The sequence below is a fragment of the Anser anser genome (genome assembly GCF_964211835.1).
Source record: "Anser anser genome assembly, chromosome: 3".
NCBI classification, from domain to species: domain Eukaryota; kingdom Metazoa; phylum Chordata; class Aves; order Anseriformes; family Anatidae; genus Anser; species Anser anser.
In genome coordinates, this window is record NC_139722.1 from 71,551,675 (window position 1) to 71,577,071 (window position 25,397).

The 25,397-nt window shown below is 42.3% G+C and overlaps 1 protein-coding gene across 6 annotated transcripts in view; it reads right to left on the reverse strand.

Moving 5' to 3' along the window:
- Nucleotides 1-1,084: 1,084 nt before the first annotated feature.
- GRM1 (glutamate metabotropic receptor 1) overlaps nucleotides 1,085-25,397 on the reverse strand; it is a 187,350-nt gene continuing 163,037 nt past the window's right edge. The window contains exons 8-10 of one of the 6 annotated variants that reach the window (XM_083828085.1): nucleotides 16,959-16,997; nucleotides 15,783-15,867; nucleotides 4,702-4,835 (exon numbers count right to left, since the gene is read on the reverse strand). In XM_083828085.1, the coding sequence (XP_083684211.1) occupies nucleotides 15,807-15,867; nucleotides 16,959-16,997 (100 nt within the window). In that variant the 3' untranslated portion in view covers nucleotides 4,702-4,835; nucleotides 15,783-15,806. Of the gene's footprint in view, nucleotides 4,836-15,782; nucleotides 15,868-16,958; nucleotides 16,998-25,397 lie in introns of all 6 variants that reach the window. The other 5 variants (XM_083828086.1, XM_083828087.1, XM_083828088.1 and 2 more) reach the window with 5 other exon arrangements.

The following is a 25,397-nucleotide window of genomic DNA, read 5'->3' on the forward strand; positions in this document are numbered from 1 at the left end:
CTTATACATGCAGCACGGACAGGATCAACTGCTGTGGGCTTGCTCCCCCAAACTGCAATTGGTTGCAAGGGTGGTGCTGGCAGCAGGCTTGGACTGGGTGCTCTGGAGGGGAGTGGCTCTGCTGTTTTAGCCTGAGGATGTTTTTTTAATTATAAAAAATCCACTTGATCAGCAGAACCTTACTAAGAAATAGATTGCCTACACTTAAATAAATAAAATGGGAGAAAGAAAACAAAACAAAACAAAAAAATCAAAACCTCTGTAAGTGAAGAGACCAAACTTGTTGGCACTTACCACTGAGTCTAATGTCATTCTCTGTACTCCAGCAGTGCAGAAGTTGTAGGTGGACTGACTCCTCAGACGTGGGCTTCTGCAAGGCCAGGTCCAAAACAGGGAGCCACTAGAAACATGCCTAGTCGCAAGCCTAAAGAGAAAAAGAGCTAGATTTTCTATGTTTAGAGTCACTTGGGTCTGAAAAATCTCAGCTGTGCTCCAGAAAAAAGCTTTTATACTCCCATTTTACCGATCCCCTAGATGAGGCATATTACAGTTCAGGGGTCACCAAATGTGTGTGTTGCAGAGCAGGAAGGAGTCAAGAGTCCCAGTACTTTGCTCTAAACAGTGTCAGTAAAGGAGACACAAGATGTCTGGGATGGGTCAATGCCTATCACTTATAGCTGTCAAAAAAGCACATTCAAGCTTCTCTAATGGGAGCTGACATCACACAGAGTCAAACATACATAGAGGACTTCCAGCAAAGGGCTGATCTTTCCCTACATCCTTGGGAAGCAAAATTTCCTGTCATTTCCTATTGAATTGTCTTCCACAACTTGTCAGCCAAAATGTGCACCTCTGTTGCTCCTGCTTTTCATGAGGAAGCCAAACACCTGGTTTTGTTGTTGTTGTTGCTGTTTTCTAAACAAAAATCCCCCAACCCTGCATTGTCTCACCTACATGACATAATCAATACCTACCTCCGTTTGAGCATCCCACTGTCTCTCTCACAGGATGCTGAAAAGCCCTGGAACAATGTATTACTAGACATTTCTATTTTCTACTTTGGAAGCAAAAATTAACAGTCTTGGCATTCTGTTTTTAAATAATAAATAGAAAATATTTATTTTACAGCATTTTCAAGATCATTTTGACAAAAAGGCAGTTTTCATCAAGCATTTGACAGACCAAAAGAAAGAACTTTTACAGAAAGCTTCATAGCTCATACAACTACATACACAAGGTGAGTTCTTGCTCTGTAGATATATTTACGTATGTGTATGTTTCCAGTTTCAACAGTTACAAACTAAAAGCTAATATACTGAATTTCAAGAAAACTCTTACTCATGATATAGTTACATTGCAGTAATAAAATCAGTGCTTAATATGTTCAAAGTAGACAGATATGAAAACCATAATACTTTGCCATGTTGCCATCTCCTCACCTATATGAGCCTTTTATGTTTCTTTTTCTCCTATATATCATTTCTTCAAAGACTGGCTTCCTATTACTATCCCTGTGCTACTGACAACATATGTTCTTGGAAAAAGCACAAGAAATCTTATGCTAAGATTATAAGGAGATAGAATTCATTGCCACTGCAGTGATCAGCAAAGAAAATACAGTATTTTTCTCATTGTTTTCATGAGTAATGTGCATTAAATAAAAATGAATAAAATAAATAAGAAACAACAAAAAAAATTTCCCCCTAAAAGCTCCAAGCAGACAAAAATCAACCAACTGACCCTCAGGTGTCTTTAGTTCGTAATAAAGTAGAGACATCAATCTACTGACAAAGACATAACTGTGCCTTTGGGCAAAGTCAATTCATGCTTTCCACATAGGGATGATGACAGAAAATGGCCACTAGTCATATTGAAAGGAGCAAACATTGTGAAAAGAGGATGAGGAAAAAAAGAATCCATCCCATTTTGAGAATCAGCCATATCTCCCAATACCACTATTATATTAGGTCAAAGTAAAGAGATTTGGATTTTAAGAGAAGAATTGATGACTGGCAGCAGGACTTCTTAAAATTCAAGTGAAAAGAAAGAAAAAGAGTAGAAATATGATGAATTTAGGGGAAAAAATGATAGAATACTCACAGTAAACATGTTCAAAAATATTCCTTAAAAATATCTTTGGAAGTAAATTATAGAATTATGGAATATACTCAGGTAAATTCAAGATCACAAAGTTCATAGCAGCTAAAATTCTGTCCTGGATATATTTAATATGTACATTTATAAATTGGGTAATAATAATTATGATTAAATTCAAGCCGCAGCAGTTAGATCCAGACTTTGAACATGCCAGCCATTAGGGAGCTTTGGATTAGGTCCATCTCTAGGAAAATATATGAAGGATAGAGAAGGAGGAATGAATGGCAGAGTACAGCTACCTCAAAGTCACCTTTAAGATACAAGATTGTATATTAAATAGAAATGAAAATGTATAGAAAGAGCACAAAACTGAACATAACAGATTAAAAGAATGATTTAGAACAAACCATGGGAATTTATGCACACATTAAGCACTGATGAAAGTTCCTGTCCAGACATGATTTTATTTTTAATTATCTGAAGCAACAAAGTATTTTAAGTACTTTTCCTTTCTCACCTTTATAGACTTATACTGTTAAGTGCAAGATTCCTAAAACAGACTTTTTGCTTTTTCTTTTTTTCCTTTGTTAACCACACTTGCTACAAACACATAAAGTAACAAGTTCTCAGTGCACTGGTTATTAATACTGTAGGTCTACTTCATAAAATATCTGCAAAATAAAGCACCCTATTATAAGGGTAACAACTGTCTCAGCTTGTATATGAAAAAAATGTGTTAGCACGGCTTACAAACCTCCAAAGATCTATTGAATATTTGTAACAATGAGATATAAAACATGATTGAAACATAAAAATATTCATAGTATATTTATAAGACAATCTTCCAGTGGTAGTTATTGGACATTACATTTCACACATACTGTACACACGCATACAGAGACACAAACACACACTCACTCTTGCTTCAAGACTGACTCTATAGCCTGCAATGAAGAACGGCCTTTCTTTCAGAATAATAGTTTTTGCTCTAAGTATACAGCTATTTTCCAATGCATTTGATTCCAAAGTAACACAAAGGAATGATGTACTCACATGGCAAATATGTTGTATTATGAAAAGTTAGTCAATAAATATTGTTCTGCTACAGTAAATGTTGTGTAACAGTTTAGCCAACATGGTTTGCGATTGTATACAAAAGGGCAGTTTTTCTAAGTCCTTATCATATTACAAGTACTACAGCAAGGGCTTTCATCAGAAACCTCTCAAGTCTTGGTGATATTCCTCCCTCTGTTCACAATCAGCCTTAAAAAAAAAAAAGCCCAAATCCCCCAAAAAGCAGCCTAGTATGAAGAATAAATTGTTCCAACAAACGTCTTTAAGAGCCATGTGCTTTCACATTATCTCAGCTCCCCTCTCTCTAACACGTTATGCATGTATACCACCAGCAGAAACCAGAAAAAGATGATTTATGCATATATGTGTTGTATACAAGTAGCTTTGTTCCTCCTCACCGTGCTCCGCCATTCCAGCTCCCAGCCCAACTAGTGCCATTGCAGGAAGGCTGCAGTCATGAGATGCGCTAGGGACTTCTCCCAGGTCACACTTCCCAGAGTCCTTTTCAAGCATTGCCAAGAAAGTGTGTGACTAAGTGTGATTTTTTTTTCCAGTCTGTTTATTCATTTTTTGCTATAGAAGTTGTCTTTTGGGTTTGTGCTTTGTTTTTTCCTGTCATTTTCTCAAAGTACAATATTTTTAACAGCTAGAGAATTTTGAGCCCTCAGAATGGATTTTTTTTCTTTATTTATTCTTTAAGTGCAGGATAAAGTTTTTGCCCTGTCATATGTGACTTTGCTCTCCTCTCCCTCCGCTGCCTCTGGGGGATACATCTCCCCAGGACCTAACAGCGGGCAGCTGCCAACATCCTTCCCATCACGTCTCTTGCAGCGTCCGCACTCTACAGGGTGGACGAGCTTTGCTTATAATCCCTCAGGATGACAGAGGCATAGGTCATGTCTGGGGGGGTGCAGAGCACCGACTCCGACACAGGGGAGCTGGGCACGGAGCTGCCCGAAGCCACCGAATCCCGGAAAGGGGACGGGGGCGTCAGCGCCGGTGAGTCTTCCAGGGTGAGCTTGCTGGTGGCCGGCTCCTCCTCCTCCTCATCCTCCGGGTTCTTCTCATAGACATATCCCTGAATGAGCTTCAGCTTCTCACTCTCCGTTTCCTCAGACGGGGGAGACAGGGGCTCCCCGCTGAAGGCAGATGCCTGGAGAGGTGGCAGGGGCGGCGGCTGAGGAGGCCGCACACCGTTCCCCGAGCCGGGCGTGGGGAGCACGGCATTGAAGTCGGGGATGCCGGTGGCCAACTTGTTGACCACCCCTTGCAGCTGCTCCATGAGAGATCGAGGCTGCAGGGGCAGGGTCTTGGGGGACTGGTCGGGCAAGAAGAGGTGGGTCTCCTCCGCCGAGGCCTGTAGCGGGGGGGTTGTCACCACCCGCCTGTGCACCACCATGGAGGGGCTGCCTGGCTGGTTGAGGCGGACGGGCTCTCTCTCTTCTTCCTCCACCACATTGTACAGAGTCTTGCTGCTGATGTCGGTAAAAGTCAAGCTCTTGGTTTGGCCGTGGTAGCTTTTAGTGAGGGGTTTGATCACGGCTGTCTGATTGCACCCTGTCTCCTGGCTCTTCACATGCACTGAGAGTCTGTGCCACATGTGCTCGCCCTTGGGAGCTTGTCTTCCACCTGGTTCAGACCATGACACAGACTTTCCATTAGAACTATGAATAAAATAAAGATGGATTTATTTGCATTTACATTACACAGACATAGGCAATATAGAAAACAAGCTGATGTAAATCCCAATCATTTTGCCTCTTTAACATGCTCCCCAGCCCCTGTCCCCCCTCCCAGTTCTTCATGTCCTCCCAGAAATACTACAGAAGGAAACAACAGCATCTTTTAACAGCAGCAGTTACAGCAATTTTCATCCAAAGGCAATTACTCCACACTGCTTATGTGCCCCATGGCCACCCTGGAAAGCCCAGCCCACGGGAAGGGCTCTGGGAAGACTGGCTGTGGTTTGAGGATCCTTAGGCTTTTCATTTTTTATCTAGGTTTCCTGACTGCACCTTGCAGGGGAAAGAGAAAAAGAAAAATAACATCACAGGAAGAACTTTAATTAAGCCTGATTTACAGCTTATAGGAAACATTTTCAAACTGTTGAAAGATAAACAACCCACAGCCTTAGCCTTTGGCACCCTGGATAGCAGGAGGAAGCATTAATAACCCCTCTTTTTCTTTTTATTCTCTGCTCCCCGTCACACTTGGGAACATGTTAGCTATCACAGAAATGACAGGCACCCACCAGGGCCTCCTTCAGGTAGAAGGCTGCTCTGTCTGCCCAGTCCTTGTGTCAGCCCTTTCTCACCTTCCCATGTCCAAACAAAGCCCCAGACAGTGCCCCCTGCTTAGGGACGTGCTCTCACTGCAGGGACCCCTTGCTGGCAGTCAGGACAGACAGAGCATAGTTCTTCCCCAGTGACCATTATTTACAAACCAGGATAAAATGCTGGGACTGAAAACAGTCGGTTTGTGTGGGCGGAAGGAGGAACAAGCAGCAACATGATCACAGTGAGTGGAACCTGCCAACTCCTCAAGTGGGCTGGATCCCAGCATTTGAATGTTTGGCTGAGGGGGAACCTGAGGGTCAGGTCCGTAGCTGAGGAGTGACAGTGCTTTTACAGCTCCCTGGGCCTTGTAGAGAGCAGCACTCAAAGCAGAGTGACATCTCATTAGCAGCTGGTGGGACAGGGAGCTGAGCTTCAGAGGACTAAACAATTGTTTAATTGCAGGTCAGGCAGTAGAGATCATTCATAAATTATAATATGCATCACCTGGGTGGAAACCAAAGACTAAAGAGAAATCCTGAGATTATTTGTATGAAGCAGCCTTATCTCAGGGTTTCACCCTCAGGGGGCAGAAGTAAACAAAGGATTAAAATTCAGGCCCTGTGATTGCAGTGCAGGTGGAAGGCAGTCTGGGTGGGAGGCTGGCACAGCAGTGCTGCCTCTTGGTGCTGCACACACCAGAGGAGATCACTTCCCTTACATACAGCCTGCAATATAGTTCTGAGTATTTTGCTTTTTCTTGCGCTTCTCCTTCTCAGGGAGTAAATAATTACCGGTTGAATTTTGTGAAAATATTATTGGCTAACTTTGTCGTAACTGGGAGAAATTGGTACAATACAGATAATGAAAAACTGGCAAAAAGGAAAAGAAATGTACATAATAATGTGACACTTTTCTGCTGAGCAGTAAATTTTCCTAGAGAAAAAGAGAATTTGTGCAGGATCCAAGCAGTGAGGTTCATCTCCAGCTCCAGATTTTGGACCTATGACTCATCACCTTGGTAGGAATTGGCTCACCAGAAGAGGCCAATCTAAAAAATTCATAACTCCCCCAAGCACATAGCTGGTAGGACCTGGAGATGTTTGGATTTAGAGCTTTAACCTGGAGAAAAACAAAATAGCCAAGTTCCCAGCTGGCTAGAATGAAAACTCTTTATAGTCATTAATGAAAAGATAAGAATGAAGGTTTAGAAGCACTACAGTTTTGATCAAAATGAGGTCTGATATGACATTTTTTTGAAGTGCTATAGAGATAAGCAAATGACTATAGCTGTTGGGTGTGAAAGATTTTTAAAGTAATATTTTAAAATATAGAGATTTGCAAACTCTTCACACAGAAACATTTTGTCTGCTTTGAGTTCAAAACAAGTCTGTTCTTGTAGAGAGGAAAATAAGTCAACCGCTCTCATTGTATTTTTGCTGATGCTGTTGCATACAAGTACTGCAAAAGGCTTTTCTGGAAAAACATGACGATTATCTGCTGTCTCTTATGCTAAGTCCACTTCTGCATCATTTACTTCTTCATATCTAGCTCTGGTGCATCATCGCACTTTTGAATCCCTCCTCACACCATCTGTTTAGTATCTATCTTACTTTGTTCCCAAGATCTTGTATTTTACAGCAAAGGCAAGCACTGTTATTTTAAGGAGCTCACTACCTCTGCCTTCAGATCTTCCTCCTATTCAGTTCATTTTCCTCCCCCTCACTCTCAAATTCCACTCTCCTGACTTCTTTCTTCTGTAGCACTCTCCATAACGTACTTAATTGAGCCCAAGTCAACAGCTGTACTTAAACTGTGCTGGGACTACAATACCCACCCGTGAACAAACCACTTAATCAGGTTTCGTCTGTTACCAACTTGCTCTACAAGGAAAGCTGGTGCTGCTGGCACCTTGCCTCCACCTGCCAGGCCTCCAATAGCATTGTGACAAATAGCTTTAGAGCTGCAGTTGCTCTTCACGGGGTCATTCAGGCAATTTCCACCGGGAAAACCTTTTTCTGTTATGACTCTTCTCAGTCTTTTGTTCCGGCTCTTTCCCTCAACTTACTCTGCTTGCTGTGTCCATGCACCACAAGCCTGTCAATGACTCGTGTTTGAGATGGAGTCAGGGGATTGTCATGGCAGTACCTGGGCTCTGCCTTGCTGGGCAGTGGGCAAGCAGTCACGCCGAGTCTGCCGCATTCAGGCAGAATTAACAATTAACGTGCAAGAAAAAAACACCTGCTATCCTGAAACAAAGACTAGTCACCTTGAATGGTATTAATTGGCACTTAGGCAAAAAGTAAAGGTGGAGCGGGGAAAGCTCTGACCAGAAGCGAGTATTGGCTGGACAGGAGTCAACTCACATGTGCAAAGCAATGCTGACAGTCCTAACTGCATGGTCACCATTTGTTAAGTGATTGTCACACTTTTTTTGAAGGATGTACCAACAGGAGAAAGTAAAAATCAAAATTGTCTGTCTTTCATAATGGGGGAAAGGATGCTTTTCCACACAAAGGAGAGCAGCAAGCTGGATCATGGCTGGGTTATAGAAAACGTGATACTCTCTGCCCAGTGAAAACTGGTGTCTTCTTGCTTCTGTCAATATGAGATGTCCATGCAGGTATTTATTTGCCTTTCCTAACTTTCTCTCCCCATTATAACATTTCCTACAGGATTTAGACTTCACACACAGTGCTTGGCAGTGAACTCCTTGGAGTTTCAAGTGACATTAAGGTTTATAGTTGTGTCTATCCAGCATAACTATTTCTTCATATCTTTGTATCTAGCCTAGATGTCTAGACAGGCCCTTGGATACCCTTTTAACACATAAGATGGGTTTGGTTTTACTAGATAGGCAACAACGTACATGGAATTTAGCTGCAGTTTCTGAACTTTTCTCACAGCTTTGTCTAGAGCTTTTGTATTTTAGGGGAATAGGCACAAGTACATTTCTGGTGTGAGTTTGTGTTACGTATGTGAGTTCCATCAGCAAATCTATTGCTATTTTTCCGCAGTAATTCAAAGTGCTATTTTTAATACATGTACCAATATTTACAATGTTTTCTCTGCACGACTCTGGGCTAGTCACTTTCACATATTTTCAGCTGATGATTATAGACACTAAACAAGCCAGAAAACAATTTCAAACCTTAATAGTGACTTTCAGAAAGTCTTTAAAAGAACTGATGTGCCCAAATCTGAAACAGCAATCCAAAATATCCCTGCCCAGCTATTCCCCAGCTAAGGACATGCCTACAGCTTTTTAGGTGGTTCACTGTCTTTTGCTAAGGGTCTCCTTCTGCCCAAAATCTTGCTCCTGCTTGTGTCTAGGACTGCCTCAGACCCAAGTCCTGTCACAGTCAAAGAGGAAAGTCATGCTCATGCCGGTGCCTTGGGGATCCGACCTTGTTGGCTTCCTTGGAGCAAAACCTGGGAACCCTGCAACAGGTAGTTCCTCCTCATACAGCACAGTCCTGAAGATGTCTTGCTTCAGACATTGGATGGCAAAGGTTTCTTTATATTTTAGAGACTGAATGTTCCTGAGGTGGAACAAGGTTGCCCCATTTCCAAGAGTCTATGGTAATCTAGTCTGTACAACTCTCTGATCCTATTACCTTTTGCCAGTGAAGTTACAGCCTGAGACCCAGAGCATAAAGAATTTGGTGAATTTTCCATCCCGTGTGCCTGAACCTTTGTCTTTTTTGCCTTGATTTTTTGTGCATAAAAATCCTTAAATGACACCATAAGGAAGAGTTAAATAGAGCGATATTCCCAGGTTTCTTCAATGAGGTTTGCTTTAAGAACCCACATATTGAGAAATGGCTCCTCATCTGATGTAGTGCTTGTCACTGCCAGAGTGAAACAGCTGGGGATGCAGTCAGGCAAAGTGCTTGAGAATGAAAAAGAAGGGACATTTCAGGAAATGCTAGACTTCATTCCTTGTTTCTTTTTGAGATACCAGAGCTTCGGTTGGTTACCTTTAGAGGGCAGATATATAGGATTGCTTTTTTAAAGCAGCAGTGGCAATCAATCAGCAGAAAAGATTACAGAAGAAAGAAGTTCCCTTTCTTTCATTGTCAGACTGATGCTTTGGTCAAACCTACCTCCTCATAATCACTATAGTAACTGTTTGAAATGCCACAGCTGGTAGGAGGCATTGGGATAACCTAGTGTGAAACTAAAATTTTAGGAATGAACAATAAATGCAAGAGGCTGTCAATTTTGTAAACAAAAATTAGGTCCAAACCAAACCTTGAACTATCTGATCAGCAACCAGATGAGGCCAGTGTCAAGTGCTGCCCAGTCAACAAATGATGCTCTCCCCTTCACAGATTACCCTCCTGGGCAGGGGAATTTCTACACTGCCTGCAGAAAGGCAGCTAGCCATCAACAAGCTTTCTTCAACTCTGCAGACATGAAAGCAGCAATAAAGAGCCCGAGCAGAGCTCTGTCCCGCTGCAGCCTTGCCACTCCCAGGACCCAAGCTAAATAGTTTAAGATTTAAGGCTAGTGCCTGCACTGCAGCACACTGCAGTGCTTCGCTTCTGTCTCCAAGGTCTCCTCCATCATAGTATCCACTGCAGTAAGGCCGCTGTGGCATGAAATTTGACTAAGGGAGCGAACTGGCTTTCATCCAGGTTAGGGATATCTCCCTGTGCTAAGGAGGACCCTCTCCTCAGGGCCTTTCAGCTAGTGGGAGCAGTCAGCCCCGCCACTCATTAGCAGAGGAGGTCATGTTGGTTAACATGTTCCTGCAAGACTGATTTTTAAAGCATTGCTTCCAAGGGCTCATCTTTTTTACTAACCCAGGTTTAACCTCTCTGTGGCTCACCCAAGAGTGAGGGACCCATCACCCTCCCACCACACTCCCAATCCGGTGTATGCTCACGACTTTTGCTGATAAATATCACTTTTTATCACCTAAAAGAAAAAAAAATAATCACAAAACAACTTCAGCATTAGTCCATCTACAATGCAATCTCTACTTCAGTGATAAGAGGATCTTACAACAGTTCTCACAGCGTGACTCCAACTCTTTCTGTGGTGCTGTATAATTAGAGCAAAGTTTAACCTCCCACTGGTGTTTCTGGAAATTCAAATTACTGAACTAACTTTTCTGTGTTGTTCCACTCCCTTTCTTTAGGACAAAACAAATTGCTTGCCTTGCACATGGGACAAAACGTTCCATGTAAATTAGAGAGCTATTTTAAATGTACCATGGAAGCAGCTACACAAAAAGCAGGTATACACAAACTGCAGGAAAACATAACGCTGTCCCACTGTACCACAGGGGCAGAGCCTGATGAGACCTGGGGTTGCAATGGGTGAGCACAAACCCAGAGCCACCTTTCTAATCCCCTGCCTTGCCACAGGCTTGTGTCAAGTAAATCTAACCTAGTTGTTCCTTGTTACTCTGCTGCGAGAGGTAAATGTTACTTTAATAATAATATTTCAGAGAATAATTTCAGAGAATAATTCACTGATAATACCAGCAAAGGTAATTATAATTGCTAGTATTAATTTTTAGTCTCATCTGAAATGCAGAAGCTATGTCACACTTCAGTCATCTATCTAATTATTAGTGACAAAACTTTTGGTTCGCCAGTATGTTTTGTTACACAGAAATGATTAAAAATAAGTTACTGCAAATAATTTGGAGAAATATATTTGCAGAACTTGCAAAGCACTTCTAATCTGGTAGCTTTGACATTATGAAAATGTCCCCAAGTTGCAAAGCAGGTTGCAGCTTGCAAACTGTTCATTAAGTATTTTGAAAAGAATAACAAGTAGCTACTAAATAAATATGTGTTGCTTGGAGAAAACAACTTATTCTAACAGATAATACAAAGTTCAGGATAATGAACAGTTTGTCCCAAACAGCAGGCAAATTCTTCCAGTGTTCAAGAAATGAAGATCAAAAACCTGCAAATCAAAGTGAAATTAAAAAAGTATTCTTATTATTGAAAAAAAATAATAATGAAATCTGTTTATTTTGTTGTTACTGATAATTTAAAAACAGCCAATATTCAGAATGAGTACATCCTACAGGATGACCGTTGTATTTTTTTAAAGGTTTTCAAGGTTAGTTAGTGCACAAGAAATGCATGGTGTAAATCATCACAGATTCTCTGTGGAACCTCTATCATTGGAGAAGCACATTTGTATTACCTGAAGATGTGCCTCATGCTGCACATTTGAATACAGCGGTGCAGTCATTGACAATAACTGAACTGAAACATTTTTTTTCAGACAGGCTTGAAAAGGAACACAGCTAATGTGACCTGAAAACTGAAAATTACAATGTGTTGAGCAAAGGAACCTGGAAAGCTGTGGAACACGGGAAGAAAATGATAGAATGAAATTAATTTAGGAAAAGTGTAGGCAGGAGCAACTAAGACAAAATAGCCTGTAGAACTATAAAGCTATAAAGATCAACAACCTTCAAATACATTATCTTAAAAGAAGTATTGCAGAAAAAAAAAATCTAGAGCTGCTGTTGAATAAGAAATTAACAAGGTTTGCACATAAACAAGCCACAAAATAGCCGACAAATTTTGTGTTCCCCACTCAAAAGCACCATACCATGGTACAGAGATTCCTTTAGGAATTTATAGGTAAGACCTTTATAAATGCAGATTAATATTAATTATGTTAGATTTTTCCTTACTTTCTTTAATCCCTCTGTGGTTCTGTGGGCACCATGTTTTTATCCAGAAAGATATTGGCAAATGGGACGTCGTATAGAGAGCAGCAAGAAAAAGCCCCATCAGGAACAGAGAAAAAAGTTCATGAGAGAAAGCTGAAATAAGTGAATACGTTCAGTTTGACGAAAGAGCTCAGTAACAGATTTTAAACATCTGAAAGGCATTAACACCGAGGATGGAAGATATTCCACATAGCATGTAGATGCACAGCTGAGAGCCCTAGATGAAGTTACAAAAGGGAAAATTATTCTGAAAATCCGGAATATTTCCTAGTCAATAGCTGTATCATGACAGGACTAAATTCCTAATGATTGCTCTGGGCAGTTGTTGCCAAAAAGTGTGCAGCAGTTTTATAGCAGTAAATGAGGTCTTTCTCCACCATAATTTGGCAGATTCTCTGGTATACTTGTGAATAAAATAAACTCCCAGCAGTTTAAACAGTGCTCAAAGGACCACCAGACTTGTTTTAACATGCTGCCGGTGGGAGGGCCAGCGTTTTGAATGCAGCCTTAACCCAGTTGCCACAGGAAGCTTAGTCATGAGGCACCCCGTTTGTAATAGATCTAGCTCTAATATGCTGCAGGAGATAAACCAGCGAGTAAGGGCTGTGGGTTTTTTGGGTGTATCTAGACATTTCCATGGCAATGAACGTGCAGCTTCGGGAGAAAAGAGCCTCGAAGCTCGAAGCTGATGTTTCTGAGTTTATTAAGATGATGAGCAGTTTTTATTACTCTATATTTTCATGGCTCTGCATTTCTGGCCATCTCCAGGATCACACGGAGAATGGAGATCAATGTTAGTACAATAACTGATGCTAAGTATTGCGTGCATCAAACACAAAAGAGTTTGGGGCCCCTCCATCTATCTGCCTGTAACTGGAAGGTGAGGGAAACCGTAACAGCCTTGGTGATTTCTAGCATGTCAGGGCAGCAAAGTGAGGCTTCCCTGGAGAAATTCAGACTGGCTGACTGCTGCGGTTCTGCTGGCTGAGGCCTGGGCATGAGGCCAGGAGCTGGTGATGGGCGTCCGGTGAGATGGTGGACGCCTGACTTTGTGCAGCTCAGCCTGGTGCCAGGCCACGGGTCACCGGTGGAGGATGCCCCTTCCCCTGGCCGCAGCACACCACTGCTGGGCCTCTGAAAAGCACCAATTCACAGATTCACAGATTTCTCTAGGTTGGAAGAGACCTCAAGATCATCGAGTCCAACCTCCGACCTAACACTAAGTACTCCACTAAACCATATCCCTAAGCTCTACATCTAAACGTCTTTTAAAGACCTCCAGGGATGGTGACTCAACCACCTCCCTGGGCAGCCCGTTCCAATGCTTAATAACCCTTTCGGTAAAGAAGTACTTCCTAACATCCAACCTAAAACTCCCCTGTCGCAACTTTAGCCCATTCCCCCTCGTCCTGTCACCAGGCACGTGGGAGAATAGCCCAACCCCCACCTCTCTACAGCTTCCTTTCAGGTAACTGTAGAGAGCGATGAGGTCGCCCCTGAGCCTCCTCTTCTCCAGGCTGAACAAGCCCAGCTCCCTCAGCCGCTCCTCGTAAGACTTGTTCTCCAGACCCCTCACAAGCTTGGTCGCCCTTCTCTGGACTCGCTCGAGCACGTCCATGTCCTTCCTGTAGCGAGGGGCCCAAAACTGAACACAGTACTCGAGGTGCGGCCTCACCAGAGCCGAGTACAGGGGCACAATCACTTCCCTCGACCTGCTGGCCACACTGCTTCTTATACAGGCCAGGATGCCATTGGCCTTCTTGGCCACCTGGGCACACTGCTGGCTCATATTCAGCCGACTATCCACCAATACTCCCAGGTCCTTCTCGGCCAGGCAGCTTTCCAGCCACTCATCTCCCAGCCTGTAGCTCTGCTTGGGGTTGTTGCAGCCCAGGTGCAGGACCCGGCACTTGGCCTTGTTGAACTTCATGCATGTTGAACTTCATCCAATCCCACTGGAGGGAGAGGGAAGCCTGAAGGGCAGGGGAGGGGGAAGAAACCGAAACAGCAAGCTTCTTGCTCAGGAGGTCTGAAAAGCTCATCTGCTTTTTAAAGCCTTTCTTATCTGTGCAGCTGCCACAAGTGTTTGAAGTCCCATGGACTGCTTGGCGTCTCACCAGAGGTGTTTCTCAGGAGGTCATGTGGATGAGGATTATTTTTTTTTCCAAATTAAAAAAAAAAAAAAAAAGAAATCCCAAGAACCGTCATGCAATGAGCAAGAGCTTCAGCCTTCCCCATGCTCAGGAATTTTATTCTTTGTATCCATGCTTTCTGAATATAATCTGTTGTTGCATTCGCCTTTCTTTGCTTCCTAATGGTCAGATTCCCATTCCATCACCCATTTCTGTCTCCAGACAGACAGTTGGCAATCTGTGCCCTGCAAATCTGCAGCATTAGCTTCACACCAGAAAAGAAGGACATATTGTTAGACAGAAGTTAATAACAAAATGTGTGTACTTTTCCTTACACTGGCTTTGCAAAATTTTTGTTTCAGGGAGGCAAATCTTGTTGCTGCCCAGGCCCTGCATAACCATCACTGCTGCACCAAGTCTATGATGTAGACTACCTGTATTTCTTCTGATCTGCGTGCGAGTCAGAGGGGCAGATTTGGTGGAATTAACATCACTGCTACCTGCCCACAAGTTGCACAGCCTGTGAAAGGGCTGGAATGTTTTGTGGCTGATCATAGGAGCTGAATGGCAGCTTGGGCTGCACAGGGACTGTGCTGCTCAAAATGTTGGGTAAGTGCCTCAGAGGCAGATTTCCACCTCGTCACTGCACAACCTTCCCTGAGGCAGGGAGCAGGACTGCTTCACATCTGTAGTTTATCAGATGGAAAAGATCATAAATCTGTCCTGGAAAATAGGAGGCGAGGCCTTTCCGTTTCTGCAAGAGCTAGCATGTTTTCTCCACTGAGTTTGTGTATGCTTAAGAGAAGGCAGTATTTGCACTTTTATTTTTGAACAGCTGAACTTTGCTCCTGTTCACTGAATGGAGAACATTCAGAAGCTGAACGTCTTTCAAAAACTGTAACAGTAAAATTTTCTCTGCTATTCTTTAGAGATATGCTAGGGCAACTCTTTGTTCCTGTGTCAGATTCTGCAGTTTTTATTTACTGCACATCATTTCCCTGCTCTGTGAATGCCACCAAACCAGCGTTTTCTGTGTTCCCTCTGCTGGCTCTGGAGCAGCAGTTCACTAACAAGCACAGTTAGTGAGAGCTGTGCACAGCAAAGGCATCTTGCCATGAGACAGCCACTGCATTTTTGTTTAAAGCACGCAGAATAATGTCATCTCCATGCAAAACTGTAAAGAAAAAAAAAAGTTGGCTAAATGGAAAAAAGAAGATACAATTAGTACAAAAAAGGATGTATTTGCAAAGTTGCAAGCATTTACAAATAAAAGTGAAGGCTTTTTTTTTTTTTAAGTAAAAGCTGCAAAAAATTGTTGAGTGTTCTCTTCATCACATCTGGACAATCAGATTAAGGCATTGTGTGAAACAGGGGACATAAGCAACTTTCCCATCTTTAATGGCATGCACCACATTTGTCCCATCATTAGACATGATAAACCAATGAGAAAGAGAAAGCAAGGGGTAAAACCACTCTTTGTCATGCAGCTTCTCTTACACATTCACTGCAGTGTGGGATTTTTCAAAGCTGCACATGTGCCGACGGACACTGGCTGGTGGGCGAGAACTCTGGCTGCCTCTTCCTGAAGATTGAAAAGAAAAAGATACCCAGTGAGTGGTTATACACATGTGCACACATGGTGGTTATACCACTCAATAGGGTGCCTGTCCCTGACCTACGTCTAAGGCTCAAGGTGGCCCTTCCCGTATTTTTTCTTCTTCCTTGGGCCGGTCATCTCAACCTCCATACAGGTTTCTCCTTGGCTCCAGCATGGTATTGTGTAAAATGGGTTCTCATGGTGTTTGACCCCATTTTGTCTGCTGAGCCCTGATGCACTTTACAGACCAGATGGCAAGGGCTGTTGTGCACTTAGCTGTCAGCGGGAACTCTCCCCTGGTATTCTCAACACGGGGTTAAATGATGAAAAAGGAGCATTTGCATTTCTCATCTTATCTACAAAAGCATCAACAAAATTTTTGTTGGTGTAGTTCTTAACACATACAGCTCCTGATTTTTCTCTGTGTCTCTTATTCCCACAATATGGTTTTCTAAGTGTTTGGGTTTTGTTTGGTTTGTTTGTTTGTTTGTTTGTTTGTTTGTTTTAGCTCTAGCTGAATAGTCACTATATGTGATTTTATTGTATGTGCTTCTTTTTTCCCATTGACACATTGGCCTTTTTGAGGTAGACATGAAATGAAGTCTCCCAGCCACTCTATCTCCAATGATAATTCCAAAAAGGATTGCAGATTGCAGTTTTGGACGTTAACGTAAGACAATTTTCACTATACTTTCTCCTCTCCCTTGGCCTATAAAGCGGATGCAAGCCCTTGTTTATCTTCCCCAGTATCAATAAAAATATATAAACACGCGCGTGCTTTGACAAAAATGTCGGATATTTTTGCACATGAAATGTATCAATGAATTTCTGCAAAAAAAAAGTTGTCATTGTATTGCAAATAAAATGCAAATAAAACTCAGCATTTCTCCCCATCAAACAAATAACCATCGTGCATGCTTGCCAGACTTCTGTTTACCTCAAAACAACAGATTCATGGATGGTATGTGCACGTACTACATACTCAGTACAGCTGCCAATGAGCCAAAAAAGCCATTCTTCTCACCACATACTAAAGCACAGGAGCACAGCGTGATGTACACAGAATACATGCATACCCATTTTGGAGAGGTAGATGCCTTGAGATGGCTTCTGAACTATTATGAATAAAACACAAATAAGACACACTGCTGAGCAATTTTGTAAACCTACTCACTTTGAAGCTTCTAGAATAATTAAATTCCTTACCAGGAGTAATGACATCTCTGAGATTTGACAATTTAAAGGCGATCATAATTAGGAACTTAGCTACTGTGCTTTCTCCTACATCCTATTGAAGTTACAGATATTATTAAGCTTCTGATTAAACAGAACATCCAACATTACTACAGACCTTTGCTTTTCTTCATCTACTGACAGAACAAGAGCTTTCTACTTTCTGTGGTTGGTTTGTGAAAAGTCAGAAATTAGTAGTTTATTCAGTCACAGGAGCTAATTTTACAAAACATGTAGCAATATGTGATTGATTATCCAAGAGAAAAATACCATTCTGAACATATTTCATACATACACACATGCTGTATGCACAACAGAGGGCACACAGCCACAGAAAACCTTTCTCAAGGACCTTGGAAAAGGTGAAAAACTTCTGTTTCAGAGCACTTCTCTGAACCTGGGTCTTGGTGAGGCAACATGCTTTACCAGTTACTGTCCCTCAGCTAGTGCCATATGCTGCCACTTCTGGCTTCTTGAGCTGCATTCCTTGTTTCCCACCCTGTACTTCTCTTTATACCTCCCCAGAGTGAGCCCAGAGCATTCTGCTCTCCAAGCTCTGGGCATCTGTAGGTCTTGTTTTGAAATCCTGTTATGTGAAAGGAAGAAAGAATCCTGCTTCCTTACTCCAAAATGCTTCCTACCATTCAAAACACAGTGAATTATTTTCTTACTGTGGCTGCAGATGCACTCCTCGGCCAAAATCAAACACAGATTACATATGTAGCAGTATGCAACCTCCTAAATGCCTTGTCAGGTTTGCATTCGGTGGGACACTGCTGTTTGAAGTGCTGCCATACTCCATCAAAGCAGTGGTTTGCCTTTCGGTCAAAGTCAGGGGGATCCCCACGTGGCAATACCCAGGATATGCACTACAGAAATCAGAATCTCAAGGTTCACGCTTCAGTAGAATTTGCATTTGGATTTAGAGTGAAATTTAGATTTATAGTGTTGTGGGAAATGTAGTGCGTGTGCTAATTATACTTCGGTGAACTATTCTGCCATAATTAACCATTATCAGCTGCATAAGTAATAATAAATGCTCTTGCAATATTCAATTTGAAGTATCCTCATAGGCTTGCTTGCTCTTACTAGTAGTTTATGGCAATACTCTCTTTACTTTTTTTTCATTCTATTTCTAATTAGGATGTATCTCCTCCCTTCTTCCTCCTGGCTTTGCAGGCAGTGATGACATTTCACACACATTCCTCTGGTTACCAGAAATTAGGTAGCCTGCTTTCCTTTAAAAAATTATGTTTAAAGGGCCATTTTGGGGGGCTGTCTTCTAAACAATAAAGGTAATTCCTGTTGAGTCAATGACACTTGTTTGTTTCATGAACCCAGAGGCAGGATGGATCTTCTGTGTGTTTGAATGAGGATTTGCCATAGTGTAACAAAATATGTGAACAGCTTCCTGATGAAATCCTGGGTGCAGTAATAGGGAGCCTGCCAGAGGAGGCAGGGTGACAGTGCAGAGGGTTCCCAAAGGAAGAGGATTAATTACTTTACTTTATGTTCTTTGAAGCAGAAACATGTTTCTAGACAGTTGGTCAGAACTCCGGCTAGGGAGCAGGGCTGTAGTGAGGGAAGTAAAGGGTCTGAGGGAAAAGTCACTCTTGCCACTGTTTTTTCTCTTAAGTGTAAATGAATCATCCCATGAGGCAAACAGCTGTGTCAGGATCGTAGGAAAGTGTAAAATTGCTATCTATAGTGTTTTCTGTCTGAATAACTATGAAACATTCACCTTCTGCCCTGGAATTACTCTCTCTGTCCATCCAGACTCTCCACACAGATACAGACTGAATGAATCTGTCTGGCATCCAAGATAATATAAATGCAGGATTCTGTGTTACCCATCATCTGAAGCCAGTCAAAGATCTTCCACACTAGATGTTGTCTAAGCTGTAGGAAAGGCTTTTGCATTTCCCATGGTCAAAAACATACAGGAAAGCACAGCCCCAGGTTTTACACAACCTAATTTGAAACATCTGAGCATTGATTACATTCGGAAGATAGTAAGTGGAGAGAATTCAAGAGAAGTGATGATGGCATCACGCTGATACTTACAGTGGCATGATAGCCCTGAATCATTTCCTAGTTTTTATTTTTTTTATTAATTTATATACAACCCTTAGCTTCAATAGAGGAAGGGAGAAGGCTTGTGCCACCTGCCCTGTGACAGACTGCCATCACAGCCTAGACTATCGCCTGCTCCAGCATTCAGACTGACTGCCCTCCTCACCCCAAAGGGGCAGCTCTGCAACAACACAAACTTTCCAGCCTGCTGTCTACATCCTTGACTCCCTAGCAGCCTACAAGGTGACTGGGGAGGTACACATACTTTGGATGTAGAATCAGATCAGTAAAGTGCTCAAGAGAACTCCCACCCGCAATTCTCTTGCCTCTCTAAATCTAACATCTTCCGAAGCAGAAGCATCAGCTTCTGATGTTTGTGTCCTTTAAAGTTCAGGTTTTATGTATAGTTGTCATGGCTGGATCAAAAGCTATCCATTACAAAAGAAGCAAGCTCAGGTCCTTCTCCTTTAAAAAGAGGAGTTGAATTTCAATACCTTTTGCAGGAACCAGAATCTGATAGAAGATTTCTGCAATATTTAAAGCAATAGATTAAGTTGGGAAGATAGACTGGTTTTCAGTACAAATTCCTTTTTAAAACAAAAGCCCTGCCTTCTAACCGAGTGAAGATTAGAAATAATTGCTCTGAGTTTTAACTTAATTATGCTAATCAATTGGACAGTGGCAGTTTTTGGAAAGAAAGAAATCATTCACAGCTGCAGAGCTGTAAGTAGGAGGGAGGCTATGTTGTCATTTGCCCTTGCCAGGCAGGGTGAGGCACACAGGTAGTTACTACCCATGGAGGGCAGAGGAGCAGGAGAGATTTTTGCAATGCATTTTCTCTGTTGAAGTGTGGGCATCTGCTGAAGAGGACAGAGGGATCACTGGGCTGAACAAGGTCCTAGTAAGATGCTCAGAAAGACTCAGCACAAAGCTAAGGCTGCACCTCACATCACCCCAGGCCAGCACGAGCCAGCTGTGTGCCCAGGGGAGCATCCAGCCCTCCGTGCCAGCATGGCTCTGGGTGTGATTGCTCAATGAACTGGCAGGGAATGATGGGGACAACTAATGTGGGTAGCAACTAAGCCAAAAAAAGGAAGGGGGGGATGGGGGGAAGATGAGTTCCCTGCTCCAGTTAACAGCATCCAGGCACTTGTCCCTGTGTAAGTGAAGGGGCAGCACAGGGTAAGGAAGGCTTTGGCTGTCATTTCTGGCTTAAAGCAGCTTAAAGCATTTGTGGATTCACAGGCTATGATAGTCCAAAGCAGCTGCAGACAAATCTCCCGGCTGTCCAGGATGGCAGCAGGAGAGATTTCTGAGGTAAGATATAAAACTAAAGACTGAGCAATGTGTAGAATGGACGTTTCAGAGAGTATGAGAAAGTAAAAGAAAGACCCCACTTCCTGAGGACTACAGATATCCCTGGGGCCACACGTTGCACCTGCCTGAGCCTACACTTCCCCCCCACAAGGTCCCAAGGTCCCAGGGCACAGAGGCAAGCCCCTGCCGTGCACACATGAGCTCCAAGGACCCTTGGGAAACTGCTGGCCTGTCCCTGCACACCCACGGCATTAACCTGCCACTGGGGCACAAAAGCTGGTGGCAGCTCCCACGTGCCTCGTCTGCTCACTAGACTGCTCCTGCAGTCAGCTGTGCTGCTGTGCATGCTTTCAAGCATAGCCCCTCATCACTCCCAGGTCTGCTCAAGGTATCTAATCCCTTCATGGGAGCTTATGCAGACTTTGGGATCTGTATCAGGTTTTTGGTGGTGGTGGTGGGTGCTTTTGGGGTATTTTGCTGCTGTGTTTCTTGTTGGATGGCTGTTTTGGGGACTTTGCAATGTAGAAAAGGGGTAATGTGGAGTAAGTTCCAGTTTCCAGGCAGTCCTTTATCTGGGAATGTAAGGCTTGTAAATCAGCTCAAACTGGCTGGACCAAACCATCTGAAGGGATCTGTTTTATGCCATGAAAAGAAATGGACATAAGAGAACCCAAAAAGAAGAATGTTTTCTATGGAAGTAGAGTGGAAGACTAATGTCCTGAGCTTGAAGTAAGAAAGTGACAAGAGCAGAAATTCCTGCCTTTAACACACCCCAAGGATAAGGAAAGATTAACAGTTTGCAGACAGCTCTGGGTTGAAAGGAGGAGGGTGTTCTGGATGGAAGGTGGCTCCTGGATGGTCATTTACACTGAGTCTGTGATTCTCTGGGGATACCTGAGACTGACTGGAGTGAAACTGCAAATACCAACAAACCACTGGCGAGTGAAGGGCTGCCAGAATCAGAGCTGGGGCACTTGTCTTGCTGGAGGGTGAGATCAATGTTGACTTCTCCAGCTGTGGTGCTGCAACAGAGCTGAGCTAATCTACTGGTTTGCTGCTGAGACAACTCTCACCCATGTTACCCAAACCAGGGGCAGCAGGGACAGCCTCTCCGTTGCTGACATTAATGCTTATCTAACCCTGAGGAGATCAGGCTCAAGGGCAAACTTCTCGGCAATGACTCACTTGACTCACATTTTTTTCCTCTGTAAAGTTAATTTTGCAAGGTGGAAGAAAAACACATCCTGCACACCACAAAAGAAGAACCACACAACAAGAGAAGGGGAAACGACTTAAGAAGAGATAACTGAAGCAGTAAGCTAGAAATGGTAAATTGTTTGTAATGCAGTAATAAGGATCCTGGAGCTTTTCATTCTCAAGTGGGCTTTTAAGTGACAAATTGTGTGATTACTTCTAGCCTGCACAATTGTTCGCTGTTTACAGTGATAATGCCTTTTAACCTATGCTTGTCAGGTGTGGGAGGCTGAATGCCAGAGCACATATATGCTTTGAAGAATTAGCTGACATGTTATTTCAAAATTAAATACTCCTTAACAACTCTAATGTGGAGGCAGATGTTCTATTGATGCAATATACTTTGCTTTCTATTTCAGCCTATACTTAAAGTGCTTTCTTAGAGTCCATAGGGTCTCTAAGAGAACATAACCCATGTTGCTTTGTCAGTGGATGACCTTCTGTGTAGACATTAACTCTGTCATAAAGTCTTTTCTGCAGACTTCCAGACTTGGGTCTGGAAACCCCAAGGAAATATCTGGTAGTACTAATTTTGCCCGTTCAGAGTCTTCAGGATGCAAATCTAATAACCAGGAGAACACAGAAGAACATGGTCAGATCTCTGCTCTGGATGTGAATGGTACTCTGTGCACTTGGGGCTGATGGAAAACTGTATCAGATGGGCGTAAAACAAACCTTATTGTCTAGAAAAAGTATCAAAGTCAAGCAGGAAGTGAAGATGGAGGTTTTATAATTCCTCACTATTCTGTTTACAAACTCTTAAATCACCAGAATAAATAAATAAATAGAGAAATCAACAGCCAAGAAAGCTTCACCATCACAAACAGCAGTGGGACAGGCACTTTAGCAAAGACTGCATCCAGATTTTAGGCTGAATAGTGCACCCGGAGTTAGCCTCTGCTTTGCCACACATCATAACCAGAACAAATCTCTGCATCTTCTTCTGTGTTCAATGAAAGTAAGATGAAGAATGTAAAACTTTAGGGTGGCATAAAATGTCAGGGGAGGTAGTACAGATATCTGTAAATAAATGTGTCTGCGTTTTGAAGTATTTTAGGAAAAAATGAGCTTCTGCAGGTACCTGGATAATGTGCCGTGGCCTCTCCCTGCAATAGCTGGAATTCAGCTGATAATGATAAGGCACAAACGTTTGGAGATTGTGGTCTCACAAAAGCTGGTGCAATTGGCAGTGGTTTGTACTGCTGGGACATACGTAAGCTGAGACTACTTGGCATTTGTTTCCAAAGTTTAGTAATACTCCCATTGCCATAAATACTTGTAGCTCTGAGAGTACCATGGGGGAAAGGGGCTGAGCTACTCCTGGTGAGAATTTTTTTCAAAACCTTCCCTGAGATAGGGAAGAGCCTTGGAAAACATCCTAAATTTACACTGATGACCTAAGTCAGGATAGACAGGTTTTTGAGTCTTGGTAACAGCGGGCATCATCCCGACAAATTTGCTCCCAAATAAATTACTGATCAACTGACAAATCAAAGTACGGACCTCTTTATCGCAGCCAACAAAAGATATTTCTTTAATAAAATATAGAGTGATATGGGACTGAGGTTAATTCTTTATTATCAGCATTAAACCCTGCTCAGATTTCATGTATAACAGTGTGGTAAACCATACGTTCCTGACTAGGGAACTCTTCAGTCCCTTAGCAGAGGTGGACCATCTTCTCTCTCCAGGACTGTGATTCACCTATGCATTACAAGGGCTTGCTAAAAATCTGGTGCTCTGTCAGATGTTGTAAAAACATGCTGTAGTTTGGTTTGCAGCATTTAGTTATATGAGGGAGTTCTGCACTAAGGGGGGTGCTCATTGCAGGCATGTATAAGTTTGGTGGACAGAATATGAGGTGCCTTTTTACATCAGTAAAGAGGTGGAAGAGGTGACATATGAGATGTGGTCCTTTTTGTGGGCTCCTATGTGCTCATGTGTCCACAAGCATGAAAAAGGATTAAATAAATTAGCAGCAGTTCTGCATTTCACACTAGCAACTTTGCACTAAATTGTTGGAATGAATCAAGAATATTTTTCAGGCTACATCTTAACTTCAGGGGAAAAAACAATACAACAACAACAAAAATTGTATTAACTCTAGACAGTTATGTATAGTGCTTGTGCTGTTTTATAGCTCATCCAGAGAGCATCAGAGATAGCAACTATATCCTTCAGCACCTGAATTTTTGTTCACCTCTTTATTAGCTCAAAGATGTATGAAATTGCAAGGTGGCTCAGAGATCCCCGCAGAATAAACACTTGCAGAATATCCTACGTGTTTATTCTAGCAAGTATTTGTACATGAATTATCATGTGTCCATGAAAAGTCACAGCTCCATTTCTTTCTGCTGAGGGAAGGTGGATAACTAAAGCACAGGGCTGAAACATCACACCTTTGAGGATATGAAGGAGGTAAAATGCAATCTTGACTTAAAAATCTTAAAGTAGATTCTAGGAGACTTTTCATTTTAGTTCTTTGTTCTGTTTCCATTTTAACATGCTGAATTAAATGAATAAATCTGTTATGCTTTTAAAAATGATATTTTATTCCCCCCCCACTGAATATCTTTTTTCTTTTTTTTTTTTTCCCCTTAGTATGTGCTTATGGGAATTAGAGTCTGATATATGTAACACAAGGAAATATCTAGTGTTTTATGTACTTACCAGGATGCAACCTTCAACACCAATTTATTTATCTGATGCTCTGAACAGGAGAATATTCCTTCCTTATTATTCTCACAGAGAGAATTCTAACCAAAATGATGTGAGATTATGGTGCTAAACAGATAAACAGCATTTGCTTATACCTACAAGTGAAGGCAATTGTTTGTATCACTCACTGTTGAGTTAGTGCATTTTTACAGCATCCAAACTGGATTGTTATGACTGCATTTCAGAATAAAAATACAATAAATAATACATACAAGCACAAAAATACAAGGAAATGTAATAAGTGATCCAGTCAAGCAAGAAATTAAATTACAAGTGATGTTCCTATTCCTGTGTTTTATGCCAAAAAAGATGCTAGTCTCCCTCAGGCTTTCTGCAGTAGTGTGTTTGCTCCCTTTACACCAGGAAGCAGAGAAAGTGGTACATAGCTGTAAAGCTCCCCTCTGATATAATTGTGCACCTATGCATCATTGTGTTTGGGTACTAAAATTCATTATACAAGGCTGTCTGGTGCTACAGCAGTGCCCATAAGTAAAACAACGTTTTATGATTCAGCATTTTGAGTGCAGCAAAATGAGACGAGCTGTAAAGTGAAATTCTCCACAACTCCTTTGGTAAGAACCAGGTTGTATTCAGAGACCGTTCCTCAGGTCTATCTCCTGCCAAAAGCCCCTGGGAGAACAGAGTAGTGAATATCCATGAAAAAAAAGTGGCAAAGCTGCCTGGGACAAGGACTTCTGAGAAAAGGAGGAAATCACAGAAAATCTTACACAACAGTTCTTTCACCTGAGGGGACTGCCCAAATCAAATATAGTTCTGACTGGTGACGAAGAAGCATAAGGCTGGATGCGAGCCTGGAGTACAGGTTCTGTGCCCCGTACAATGAATAGTATATCTTGGGTTTTGTCTGAGGTTGGGCAGCGCGGGGAGGCTATCCTCACTGCCCTTACTGGGAGGCCACT